Source organism: Sinocyclocheilus rhinocerous, unplaced genomic scaffold, assembly GCF_001515625.1.
Source record: "Sinocyclocheilus rhinocerous isolate Xijiao unplaced genomic scaffold, SAMN03320098_v1.1 scaffold1071, whole genome shotgun sequence".
Taxonomy (NCBI): Eukaryota; Metazoa; Chordata; class Actinopteri; order Cypriniformes; family Cyprinidae; genus Sinocyclocheilus; species Sinocyclocheilus rhinocerous.
Window position 1 is genome coordinate 697,784 of NW_015638033.1, and position 12,978 is coordinate 710,761.

The 12,978-nt window shown below is 46.1% G+C and overlaps 1 protein-coding gene across 1 annotated transcript in view; it reads left to right on the plus strand.

The window, feature by feature from the left end:
• The window catches only part of spred1 (sprouty related EVH1 domain containing 1), a 35,250-nt gene extending 23,048 nt beyond the window's left edge, over positions 1-12,202 (plus strand). Inside the window, exons 5-6 of the mRNA XM_016564715.1 lie at positions 2,855-2,998; positions 10,366-12,202. Coding sequence (XP_016420201.1) covers positions 2,855-2,998; positions 10,366-11,016 — 795 coding nt within the window. The 3' untranslated portion in view covers positions 11,017-12,202. The remainder of the gene's footprint in view (positions 1-2,854; positions 2,999-10,365) is intronic.
• The last annotated feature ends 776 nt before the right edge of the window (positions 12,203-12,978 follow it).

Here is a 12,978-nt window from a genome sequence, read left to right on the forward strand (position 1 = left end):
TATATATATATATATATATATATATAAAGCAAAAGCTAAATGAAAATGTTAATGATAATGTAATAGTATATAAAATATACTAAAATAACGCTGCAGAGATGCTGTGGTTCAGGAGTCTCAGGAGGAAGTGCTGCGATGCCTCTCGTCCGTCTCCTGCAGTGTCGTGTTTGATTCATTCATAGATTAAGAGCTAAAAATGCGTGTCCTTTGCCGTGGAGATCAGCCGTGATCAGGCCCAATCACACGCCTGTTGCTAGGCAGCAGGAGAGTTCTGTGTTACAGTAAAGCTGCTGTCCGCCGCAGGGCATGCTGGGAGTTCATGGAGCTGATCTGTGTACGTGCACGTCAGCTGGACGTCTGTGGCCGTATCCTCGTGTTATTTCAGTGTTGCATTTGTCATGTGTGTGTGAACGTCTGAGCCGGACCCATCAGAACACACGCAGACAGCAGATCTGCTTTTCTGTATTCAGATGGAGAGCAGTGATTGTGTGTGTGTGTTTGAGTGTGTGAGTGTGTGTGTGTGTGAGTGTGTTTGAGTGTGTGTGTGTATTTGTGTGTGTGTGTGTTTCCCTCTGTCTTTTCTCTTGTTACTGTGTGTGTGTGTGTGTGTGTAAGTATATATATTTGTGTGTGTGTGTGTGTGTGTATGTATTTGTGTGTGTAAGTATATATATTTGTGTGTGTGTGTGTGTGTGTGTGTGTATGGTGCGTGTGAGTGTGTGTTTGAGCATTTGTGTGTGTGAGTGTGTGTGCATGTGAGTGTGTATGCGTGTGAGTGTGTGCGTGTGCGAGTGTGTGTTTGAGCATTTGTGTGTGTGAGTGTGTGTGCATGTGTGTGTGTATGCGTGTGTGTGAGTAAGTGTGCGTGTGTGTGTGTGAGTGAGTGAGTGCGTGTGTGTGTGTATGTGTGTGTGTGAGAGTGTGAGATTGTGAGTGTGTGAGTGAGATTAAGTGTGTGTGAGTGTGAGATTGTGAGTGAGTGAGTGTGTGTGTGTGTGTGAGTGTGAGTGTATATGTGTGTGAGTGTGAGATTGTGAGTGTGTGAGTGAGATTAAGTGTGTGTGAGTGTGAGATTGTGAGTGAGTGAGTGTGTGTGTGTGTGTGAGTGTGAGTGTATATGTGTGTGAGTGTGAGATTGTGAGTGTGTGAGTGAGATTAAGTGTGTGTGTGTGTGAGGGAAGTTCAGAAGGGAGACTGAAGTCACAGGAAACGTCTCTTAGCAACCGCAGGACATTGATTACTGGAGCAAACAGTTATAAACAGACCTGGACACACACTCACACACACACACACACACACACAGTGTTATTCAGTGTCAGTGTGATATTTCCTCTTTCTGTTTCTTGTAATGTGAGCACGTCAGCTGCTTTCATGTGTCACATACTGTGGCACAGGCCGCGGTGCGCTGATGTGTGTGTGAGGCGTCAAACACAGGTGAAGAGTGTGAGGCTGTCAGATCATGTCGCGATGGGCCGGTTCTTGTGGAGGGTCTGGTGCGGGACGTGTGATCATCAGTGATCTCTGCGGTCAGAGGCGTCACACACGTGACTCACGCGTGTTTGAGCGTCTCGTCTCGTCTCGTCACACCGGTTCAGAGCTCCCTCTGCTGGTGTGTTCCAGCAGTCTCTGCTCAGGTTCACATGTATTTCTGCAGTTGATGCATTTAATGCCCAGGAGCTTTTTAACATCAGTCATTTAGATTTTAGTGCTGCTGTATGTGTGTAAAATCATCTTTGAAAGATTGATTAATCATACAGCAGAACCGCATCAATAGGAGATTTACAATACAAAATACTGCGGGACGTGTGATCATCAGTGATCTCTGCGGTCAGAGGCGTCACACACGTGACTCACGCGTGTTTGAGCGTCTCGTCTCGTCACACCGGTTCAGAGCTCCCTCTGCTGGTGTCTTCCAGCAGTCTCTGCTCAGGTTCACATGTATTTCTGCAGTTGATGCATTTAATGCCCAGGAGCTTTTTAACATCAGTCATTTAGATTTTAGTGCTGCTGTATGTGTGTAAAATCATCTTTGAAAGATTCATTAATCATACAGCAGAACCGCATCAATAGGAGATTTACAATACAAAATACTCTGTCATTTTACTGAAAGAGTTAAAGGGGTCATATGATGCGATTTCAAGTTTTCCTTTCTCTTTGGAGTGTTACAAGCTCTTGGTGCATAAAGAAGATCTGTAAAGTTGCAAAGACTAAAGTCTCAAATCCAAAGAGATATTCTTTATAAAAGTTAAGAGTCAACCACGCCTACCTAAAACGGCTCTTCGTTCGGTGCCTCAAGGGTCTCACCTCAGTCGTGGTATTGAGGGTGGAAGAAAGCGCTGGTTATTCACTCCACCCACCAACAATTCCTGCCGGACCTGAGACTCTAACCCGCAACCTTCTGGTTACAAGTCCGACTCTCTATCCATTAGGCCACGACTGCCCCAATTAGAGTCCAAACAGCTGATAAAAACACCACAATAATCCACAAGTAATCGACAAATCCAGGAAGCGTTATTATGGATTATAAACTCATATTTTAGCAATGGTTTGAAGTTAAAAACGTCTTGATGGATTTGTTTCAGCTTTTGTCTTCTCCAGATGTTAACTGGAGTGCTGTGGATTACTTGTGGATTATTGTGATGTTTTTATCAGCTGTTTGGACTCTCATTCTGACGGCACCCATTCACTGCAGAGCATCCATTGCTGAGACACTGATGCAATGCTGAATTTCTCAAAATCTGATGAAGAAACAAACTCATTTATATCTTGGATGGCCTGAGGGTGAGCACATTTTCATTGTTGGGTCAGCTTTACAGTAGGTCATGCTAATGCATGAGTGTGCTGTGATTGACAGGAGACCATGGCTGTCGGTACGCCGGTGAGAGACGTCTTCTGTTCTCGTGGTGTCGTGTCCACTGAACCCTTCCGCAGCTCTTACGTACGAGCTCAGCCCTTCGACGAGGCTCTTACTGCCAGCCAGCAGTTCCTGCCTCCACAGGTACAACACACACACACACACACAAACACATCAGACCACATCACGTAAGTTACTGTATTCATACTCAAAGTGTGTGTGTGTGTGTGTGTGTGAGAGAGTGTGTGTGTGTGTGTGTGAGAGTGTGTGTGTGTGTGTGTGTGTGTGTGTGTGTGTGTGCGTGTGTGTGTGTGAGTGTGAGAGTGTATGTGTATGTGTGTGAGATCGTGTGTGTGCGCGTGCGTGTGTGTGCGTGTGTGTGTGTGTGTGTGTGTGAGAGAGAGAGAGAGAGATTGTGAGTGTGAGTGTGAGATTGAGTTCAGGTTCCTGCCTCCACAGGTACAACACACACACACACACATCAGACCACATCACGCAAGTTACTGTATTCATACTCAAAGTGTTGGAAGTCCATATCTTATCCAAAATTGAGTTAAATACAGTGCTACAGTGTATTTTTGTAGATTGTAAATTTGCATCACCCTGGTTTCCTCCACAAAAACCCAGCAGGACTTTTTTTCCATTGGCTTTTAGATTATTGCAGAAAATAAACTGTCCAACAAAAGATTCTGATTCTTACATGTTTTGTCCATGATGATAATCTTCACAAATGAACACAACTTTCATGAATTTTGAAGCCTAAATACAATCATCAGAAGTAAAAAGCTAAATGTAAACAAGCTACACCACGGTCATGTCTTCATCATTGCAATCATTAAGCTTCACCAACTCTTTCAGTCTTTATTTAAGAACATTGTCCTTGAAAGTTTGAGTTAGAATAGTTTACAAAACCATGATTATGAACACAGACTAGCAAATAGATGTTTAGCTGTTCACTGTGTTGATGTTTAATTTTCCAGAAATGGTTATAACCTTGCGTGGCCATCCATGAAGCCCTGTACAATCACGCCCATCAGGCCCGTGCTCTCGGGAAGCCCCACCCCTTCCTATTTTAACAGCAACGTTGGCTCAGTATGGAATACTTAACAGCTCTTCCGAGTATAAGAATAATGGGCCCTCTGGTGAGATGGCTCACGCATCTCCCTCAGAGAACCAAGGTTATAACCATAACCCAACGTGTCTCACTCATCTCCCTCAGAGAACCAAGGTTATAACCATAACCCAACGTTCTCTTTCGGTCGACTCGCTCGACATCTCACTATGGGATATAGAAAACGCCCAATATGCGGGCATCCCCTAGCTTATTCATTGCACTTAGGAGTCTTCTATCCTCCTTTACCTTCCCTTGCCTGCCTGTACCAAAGCAGATTTTGTCACGTCCAATTTATAAAATCTCACAAAAGTATGAGAAGCCCAGTCGGCTGCTGCACACACATCTTCCATGGAGATACCCTTAAATACCGCCCAAGACGTGGCCATTCCTCTTGTAGAATGGGCTCTTAGGTTTCCTGGTAATAGCTGACTGAATCCGCCAGTTTTATAGCTTCTACTATCCAGTGAGATGTGCCTGGCCCTTCTTAGGGTTCGCAAAACACACAAAGAGGTTTTCAGATCGTCTAAAAACCTGTGTCTTCTCCAAGTAAATCCTTAATGCCCTAATCGGACATAAGTGCTGCAGATCCCCTTTCCTTGGGGACTCTTGAGAGAGGAGGGTGGAAAGCATGAATTTCTATCTCCATACATGAGTAGCCAGGCTTGATTACCTTGGGCACAAATGCTGGGTTTGGGCGCAAAGTAACTTTGGAAAAATTTTGTGTAAACCTGATACATGCAGGGTTGATAGATAATGCATGTAACTCTCCGACCCACTTCATAGAGCTTAGGGCGAGCAGTAAAGCTGTCTTGTAGGAGACAATCTTCAAATCTGCCTGCTCCAAGGGTTCACTAGGGGCTTCCCTGAGTGCTTCCAGGACCAGGGACAGATCCCATGCTGGTAACATAGGTTTGGTGATTGGTCTCAGACGGCACACACCCTTCATAAATCTACTTACGATAGGATGCTTTCCTACTGTTTCATCGTTAAATCCCATGTGGCAAAATGAAATGGCTGCCAAGTACACTTTGATTGTAGAGAAGGCTTTGCCTTCTTCTAGCATCTCCTGAAGGAAAGTAAGGATGTCCGACAATGATGAAAGAAATGGTATCTTCTGTCTTTCCTGACACGATGCCTCAAACCTTTTCCATTTTGCCTCATACAGAGATCTGGTGGAGTCTGCTCTAGCACTCTGTATGGTGGAGATCACATTCTGAGGTAGGCCCAGGGCGTTCAGGTTAGACCTTTCACGGGCCAGACCCAAAGATTCCACCTCTCCGGATGTGGATGAAAAATCCTCCCCCCTGCCAGAGAGAGGAGATCTCTGCACTGAGGAAGACACCACAAATGCAAATACAACAGTTGAACTATCTTTGCTGTCCATGTCCTCCCTTACCATAACGGGGCTATTAGGAGCACCCTCACACTCTGTGATCTGATTCTGGACAGTGTGGGGAGGATAAGGCTTATCAGTGGGAAAGCATATAACAGGGTCTCTGGCCAGGGATGTGCTAATGCATCCATTCCTAGTGGCGCATCCATCCCCTTTAGTGAGAAGAACAGGGGACAATGTGTGTTCTCCTCTGAGGCAAATAGATCCACTCTTGCCTGACCATATTTGCGCCATATTTCCTGAACTACCTCTGGGTGGAGCCTCCATTCCACCGGGTGAGTATTCCCCCTCGACAACAGATCCACCTCGATATTCATTTGGCCTGGCACATGTGTCGCTCTGAGAGACAGCAAGTGCTTTCTGCTCCATAACAATACTCTTTTTGCCAAGGCATGCAGACTCCTCGATCAGACTCCCCCTTGCCTGTTTATATAGGCAACCACTGTTGTGTTGTCTGATCTGACTAACACATGACCACCTCTTATCTGCGGAATGAAGTGTTTGAGGGCCAGAGAAACTGCAAGGATTTCCAGACAATTTATATGCATTACTTTGACTGATTCTGTCCATACCCCATTCACAGGTTGTCCCTCCATTATCGCTCCCCAACCCAGTGAGGACACATCTGTGGTGACCACCTTGTGATTTGAGACTACTCCCATTGCCATTCCTTCCATCAAGAATTCCCTGTCCTGCTAGATGAGCAGTGCCTATAGGCATTGGGCTGAGACACGCACCTGTCTGTGTAAATGTCTGGAGGGATTTAATTTCAGCAACCCATCTCTGAAAATCTTTCATGAACAGTAGCCCCAAAGGCACTACTGCTATGACAGAAGCCATGAGGCCCAGCAACCTCAGACACAGCCGAAAAGAGACTGTTTTCCCCAGATGAATCTGACCTACACAATTCCTTAAATTCTCCCTCCTCTGTTCTGACAGGGTTGCCCGGTAAGATACTGAGTTTAGGTTTAAACCCAGAAATATTATTGACTGAGTCAGAGTTAACAAGCTCTTCTTCTGGTTTACTACAAAACCCAGAGCATTCAAATGCATTAACACTGCCTTTGTATGCAGATCTGCCATCTCCTTTGACCTGGCACAAATTAACCAGTCGTCCAGATACGTTAATATCCTTATACCCTGTTGTCTCAGCGGTGTTAGTGCCGCTTCCACACATTTTGTGAAAATGCGGGGTGCTAGAGACAGGCCAAACGGTAGAACCTTGAACTCGTATATCTTGCCCTGGAAAGCAAACCTTAGGAACTGTCTGTCCTGAGGATGGATCTGAATATGGAAATAAGCATCATTCAGATCTATTGAGGTGAACCAGTCTCCTCTTTGTATAGAATGGAGCAGGGATTTGTGTGTCAACATTCTGAATTTGTATTTTCTCAGGTGTTTGTTTAAAGTTCTGAGGTCCAAAATAGGCAGAATTCCTCCCCCTTTCTTTGGGATCAGAAAATACTGGCTGAAGAATCCCGTCTTCTCGCAAATTGCAGTCTGTACCCTTTTTGAATCGTGCTGAGTAACCACTGAGAATCTGGTCAGGGGTAGCGAACGTCGGTCCTGGAGAGCCGCAGCCCTGCAGAGTTTTGCTTCAACCCTAATCAAACACACCTGAACAAGCTAATCAAGGTCTGAACGGTTACTAGGAAGCTACAGGCAGGTGAGTTTTAATTAGGGTTGGAGCTGAACTCTGCAGGGCTGCGGCTCTCCAGGACTGGAGTTCGCCACCCCTGGTCTAGGTGTACTGATAAATCTCGCACCTCGTTCAAACGTGGTGTTGGAGAGACCTCTAGTGGCGAAACCTGGAACTGCTGTAGACTTTCTACTTGCATTACAGGTGTTTTCAACAATACAGTTTGTACAGGATGCCTGTGTAACACCGTATTGTGACTTAATCTCTTTTCATTTGTATAAGAGACTTGTTTGAATTTAGAAGAAGGAAAGAACAAGAGACCACACAATGTTCTTGTGCATAAACAGTCTGCTTTATTTGATTCAACAACACAGGGGAAACAGGTGTGTGATGGTGCTTCTTGACATTCTCTACTCGACCCCAGGGTATGTGCGGTGGTTGGTGAGTGCCTTTGATGCTCATCATTGTACTCCGGGGGATTTGCGGAGACAATGTGAGAAACAGATCGGGATCTGCTAAACCACCTGTTTCTTCTTTCTTCCCCTCGCAGTCGGAGGGGGCGGGGCCGCTGCCGCTGCTGCTTGAGCGAAGGATTTCCGCTGCCAAGAGGGAGATTGTTTATCTTGATCATATGGAACAACCACCCATGAGGATGTACTTCCCCTCCTCAGCCCGTGCCAATATGCTTGCCCTCTTGCTTGTGTATAAACAGGACGACGTGATGTTTGTCATTGCATAGGGGCTCTACATGGCACAAATGACCTGAAGGCTTCTTGTTCCCTTCTCTTTGCCTCGAATTGCTGCTGCATCATTACCACAGCCGGCCTGAACAGGCCTTTAGGATCTACCGGCTGATCAAGGAAGTGGGTCTTATCTTTTTCCCCCATGGTGGAAAAAATTCAGCCAGAGTGCTCTCTGCCCAACTACCGCCAGACCCACCGTTCTTCCTGTGGACTGAGCAAGGCATCTTGAGGAGCGCAATATGAGATCCGTTACCGTGCGAATCTCGGTCCACAGCTCAGTGACGTCCTTTCCTTGCGACAAGGCCCCTGTCATCTCCTCTTCCAGTTCGGCAATGTAAGCCAACAGAAGAGTGATCGCGTTAGTAGCGCGTCCCGTCTGAGTTGAAAATTTATAAATCTTCTCAAAAATCGATGCAGAGAAACGATCAGATCTTTGAGGCAGCTTAGGTGCGATCGTGGATAACCGACCACCGATCGGGGATCCAGATGGCCTGCCAGTGATGCCTCCATTGATGGCATGTGAGACCAGCCCATCTCCTGCATATCCAGTTGGGAAAACCCATATACTGGAACTCTAGATGACAGTGGTCTTTCCCAATATTTCATCAGATCATCCATACAGTCCTGGGAAGGTGGAAGTGCCTGATGAACTGTTGAGGTAGTAGGAACAAGGAACTTCCCATCTAGCCTCGAGCATTTTGCGGCAGGGAGAGCAGACGGCCAATCAATGCCCAGTCTAGTCGACTCTCGTCGGCAAACCTCATGCAGAGTTGTACCCTCTGCTGCCGTCTGCTGTTCTTCTACCCCTGGCTGGTAACCAGGGGACTCCGTTCAAGGAGCAAACGGGTCTTGGTCATCCTCCTCCTCGCCATCATCTGACATATCCCCCGAGGCTGTGATGGAAACTGAATCATCTTCCGGTAGGAATTTAGGGAATGACTCGATTTCCATCTCGAAAGCGACCGGTTCCCCCAGCTCATCCAAAGGAATAAGCTGGTCAGCCCAACCTCGTTGTCGGCATTGGAGATTCCATTTCCTGCAGGGATGCTGTTGTGTCTCTCCCTTGTACAGGATCGCTACACACATCCTGCACAAACACCGCTTTCCTGCGCAGCACCCCGGGACAGTTTGCTGCATTGATTACAAGAGATCGTCGCTTGTAATGCCGCTTGGGCATGCTCCGGGCCCAGACACGCCGGGCATACCACATCCAGATCCTTAGCTGCAATAGTGAATCCACATCCCCCAGGACAAGGTCGAGAGGGTGCTGTAGACTTGTTTGACTTCGTGGAAGAAGCCATAATTCAACTGGTAAGTTGATTTTATCTACTTCATGGGCTTGGTAAAGCGTTTCAATACACTTAATGTTCTTAGATAGCTTGACGCCCTACAACAAGTGGTCACTTGTCTTTCGGACAGTTTAGTCTTGCCGAAGTAACACTAAGTGCACTGAAAACAAGGGCTCGTAGCTTGGATGCCACGAGTGAAGAGATGTAGGATGCCATACTGAGCCAGTGCTGCTGTTTAAATAGGAAGGGGTGGGGCTTCCCGAGAGCATGGACCTGATGGGCGTGATTGTACAGGGCTTCATGGATGGCCACACAAGAGGCATTTCCCATAGTGAGATGTCGAGCGAGTCGACTGAAAGAGAACCTCTGTAGTCCTATTTACACACTTTGCAAAAAAAAAATTTCCCAAGACAAGAGAAAGCAAAAAAATATGCTGTAGAATAAATGTGCACCAAACATGAATAGCACATGCTCAACCAATTATATAAGAGGTTCAATCTTTTTAAAAAATCAAAAAATTTCAACTCTAGAAGAAAAGTGCAAGACTCACTCTACAATTGTAGCTTTATCTTTATTTCTTCAAAAACAATGACATATTCAGCCAGCAGGTCAGGTGAAGGCCTTGAAGTTGGGTGAAATATCAGATTTTATTTATGTTTGTAGAGTGAGTGTTACACTTTTGTCTAGAGTAGAATAAAGTCTTGCTGTTTAAATAGGAAGGGGTGGGGCTTCCCGAGAGCGTGGGCCTGATGGGCGTGATTGTACAGGGCTTCATGGATGGCCACACAAGAGGCATTTCCCATAGTGAGATGTCGAGCGAGTTGACTGAAAGAGAACCTCTGTAGTCCTATTTACACACTTTGCAAAAAAAAAATTTCCCAAGACAAGAGAAAGCAAAAAAATATGCTGTAGAATAAATGTGCACCAAACATGAATAGCACATGCTCAACCAATTATATAAGAGGTTCAATCTTTTTAAAAAATCAAAAAATTTCAACTCTAGAAGAAAAGTGCAAGACTCACTCTACAATTGTAGCTTTATCTTTATTTCTTCAAAAACAATGACATATTCAGCCAGCAGGTCAGGTGAAGGCCTTGAAGTTGGGTGAAATATCAGATTTTATTTATGTTTGTAGAGTGAGTGTTACACTTTTGTCTAGAGTAGAATAAAGTCTTGAAAATATCTTGAGCTTCTGTTAAACACGGACCAGAAACCCACTGACTGCAGGATGACGCCACAATTCAGATGGTTGTCAGAGCAGATAGTTACAGTTTTTCAGGCTTGTTGATGTTCATGGTCTTTTGACCCATTTTCTGTGTCGCCGCTTCGCAGGTTTCCTTCAACACCAGGCGTCACGTGAGCTTTCACATGGATGACGAGGAGATCGTCCGCATCAACCCGCGGAAGGACGTCCTCATCCGAGGCTATGAGGACTACCGGCACCCGGTGTTGTGGAAGCAGGACCCGGAGCGCGAGGAGCCCGACGCCTCTGCCGCCTTCTCCAAGCTGGATGGCAAGAAGTGCGAGTACCTGTACGGCGAGGGCCCGGAGCAGCACATCGGCGGCAAGGACTCCGTCAAGACGCAGCAGCCGGTCCTCGGCAAGTGCAAGGCGTCCCGCAGGCGGCGAGAGGACGGCGAGCGCTCGCGCTGCATCTACTGCCGTGAGATGTTCAACCATGAAGACAACCGGCGGGGTCAGTGCCCCGATGCGCCCGACCCCATCAAGCAGTGCATCTACAAGGTGAGCTGCATGCTGTGTGCCGAGAGCATGCTGTACCACTGCATGTCCGACTCGGAGGGAGACTTCTCGGACCCATGCTCCTGCGACGTCAGCGAGGAGCAGTTCTGTGTGCGCTGGCTGGCGCTGCTGGGTCTATCTTTGCTGGCGCCCTGCATGTGCTGCTACCCTCCGCTGCGCGCCTGCCACCGCTGCGGAGAGGCCTGTCGCTGCTGCGGAGGAAAGCACAAGGCCGCGGGCTGAGCGCTGTTTTCATTGGCCCGAGACGGGCGAAGCGTCACTCACCGCTTGACTGGAGCTTGTGGAGAGAGCGGCCGAGCGCAGGCGTTGGTGGAGCCGAGCGGAGGAGCTCCTGACGTGAGGAGGAACGTCCTCGCCGCACCGACATGAGGAGGAAGCGCACTCCTGGAGCAACACGTCGCGTGTAACTATGTGAAGAAATAATAATACTATCGTGTCTTGTACAGAGATCTAACACATGTACGCTGAAGGGATTTTCGCTCTTGGCTTTTTCGTGCAGTTATTAACCGTGGCCTTTTCTTTTTGATGCTATCAGTACTAGACGGAGAAATGCACTAAGGTACAGACTCTTGTGCTCTTGTTTTGCTCCTGCGTTGTGTTCGGGATGCACGTTTCCTAAAGCGCTGATGCTTTCAATCCAGCGGGCACTTATTATAATCCCAGAAGCTCCTTTCTGACTTTAACCGCAGACGGTTTAAATCGCTGAACAACATCCAACACGCAGGACATTATTCTCAAGGTGGAATATAAGTGTTTATTTTACATGCATGTTTAAAGCTGTTTATGTTTATGCCGAATCTTGTTTTGACTAATAATCAGATGTTTTGTGCAAAGATGATCTGTCAGTGTTGTGGGAAAGAAAGACGGTTTACTTTCTATGCAAGTATTTCCACGAGATGCTCGGACCTCCGGCTGTACATATCAACACTATTCCCACAGTGACGGTACGTATCGTGGTTTGATTTCACAGCATTATGTACATAAGTCACATTTTAATATTGTTTCACATTGAAAAGTAGTGGAGACGACGGAAATTACTTCTGAGGTTTTAATGGAGATTCTCTCTAGTTTTGTATCGCCGAACGATGACAGTAAATGGTGCGCGGAACAAGTGTTTTTGAAGCTCGTCTTATGAAGCTGCTAGAAACAATCACTAACCGCATCACAAGATTTAATCGGATGACTGTTAATCGCGATCTAGTTCTCCAGTATGGTTTAACCCTCGCCGCGCTTTTGTGTTGCTTCTTCTGGTGAATTGCTGGCATCTGTGGAGAACCGGCTGGAGGCGAATCTGGATTTCTACGGTTCCTCGCAGATTATGCAACGCTTTCGCGTGTAACATTGCGTTCATGTGACTACCAGTTTAATCAGGTGCTGCTACTGTTTTATTTTTTTATTTGTGTTCTTCTCTATTCATGGAGTATGGTTTAACCCTCGCCGCGCTTTTGTGTTGCTTCTTCTGGTGAATCGCTGGCGTCTGTGGAGAACCGGCTGGAGGCGAATCTGGATTTCTACGGTTCCTCGCAGATTATGCAACGCTTTCGCGTGTAACATTGCGTTCATGTGACTACCAGTTTAATCAGGTGCTGCTACTGTTTTATTTTTTTATTTGTGTTCTTCTCTATTCATGGAAATATGACTCTGGAATGCATAACATAGTGTGCGCATTTTCTCGGTTATGAATTGCCCGTGTAAAGGCGTCCTGTAGTCGTGTGCTCGTGTTCTTGATTATGCAGTATAGCAGTGGTTTTCTGAGCCTGTGAACTCGTTTAGTTTTAGTGCCATCGGCTTCATTCTCCTCCATCTGATAAAGTGCCTCACATCCGCCGTAGACTCGCCCGTAACGCTCATGATCTGCTTCTGTCGCTTTATATCTATGTCTAGCTATTTCTATCATGGTTTGAAAATACTAAATATATGATGTAATATTTATAGTTCAGTAACTCATGTCATAGATGTATTTTCTGTATACAGATGTAGCTTGTTACTTTCATAAATATACAATGTAAATATGCATACAGATGTTTGTAACTGTTTTTATGTTACACCATACACTTATTACATCAATTAACATTACCATCAAAAATAAAATGAGAATTTAAAATAGTGCTGTGTTTGTTTGTGTGTGTGTGTGTGTGTGTGTGTGTGTGTGTGTGTGTGTGTGTGCGAGAGAGAGAGAGAGAG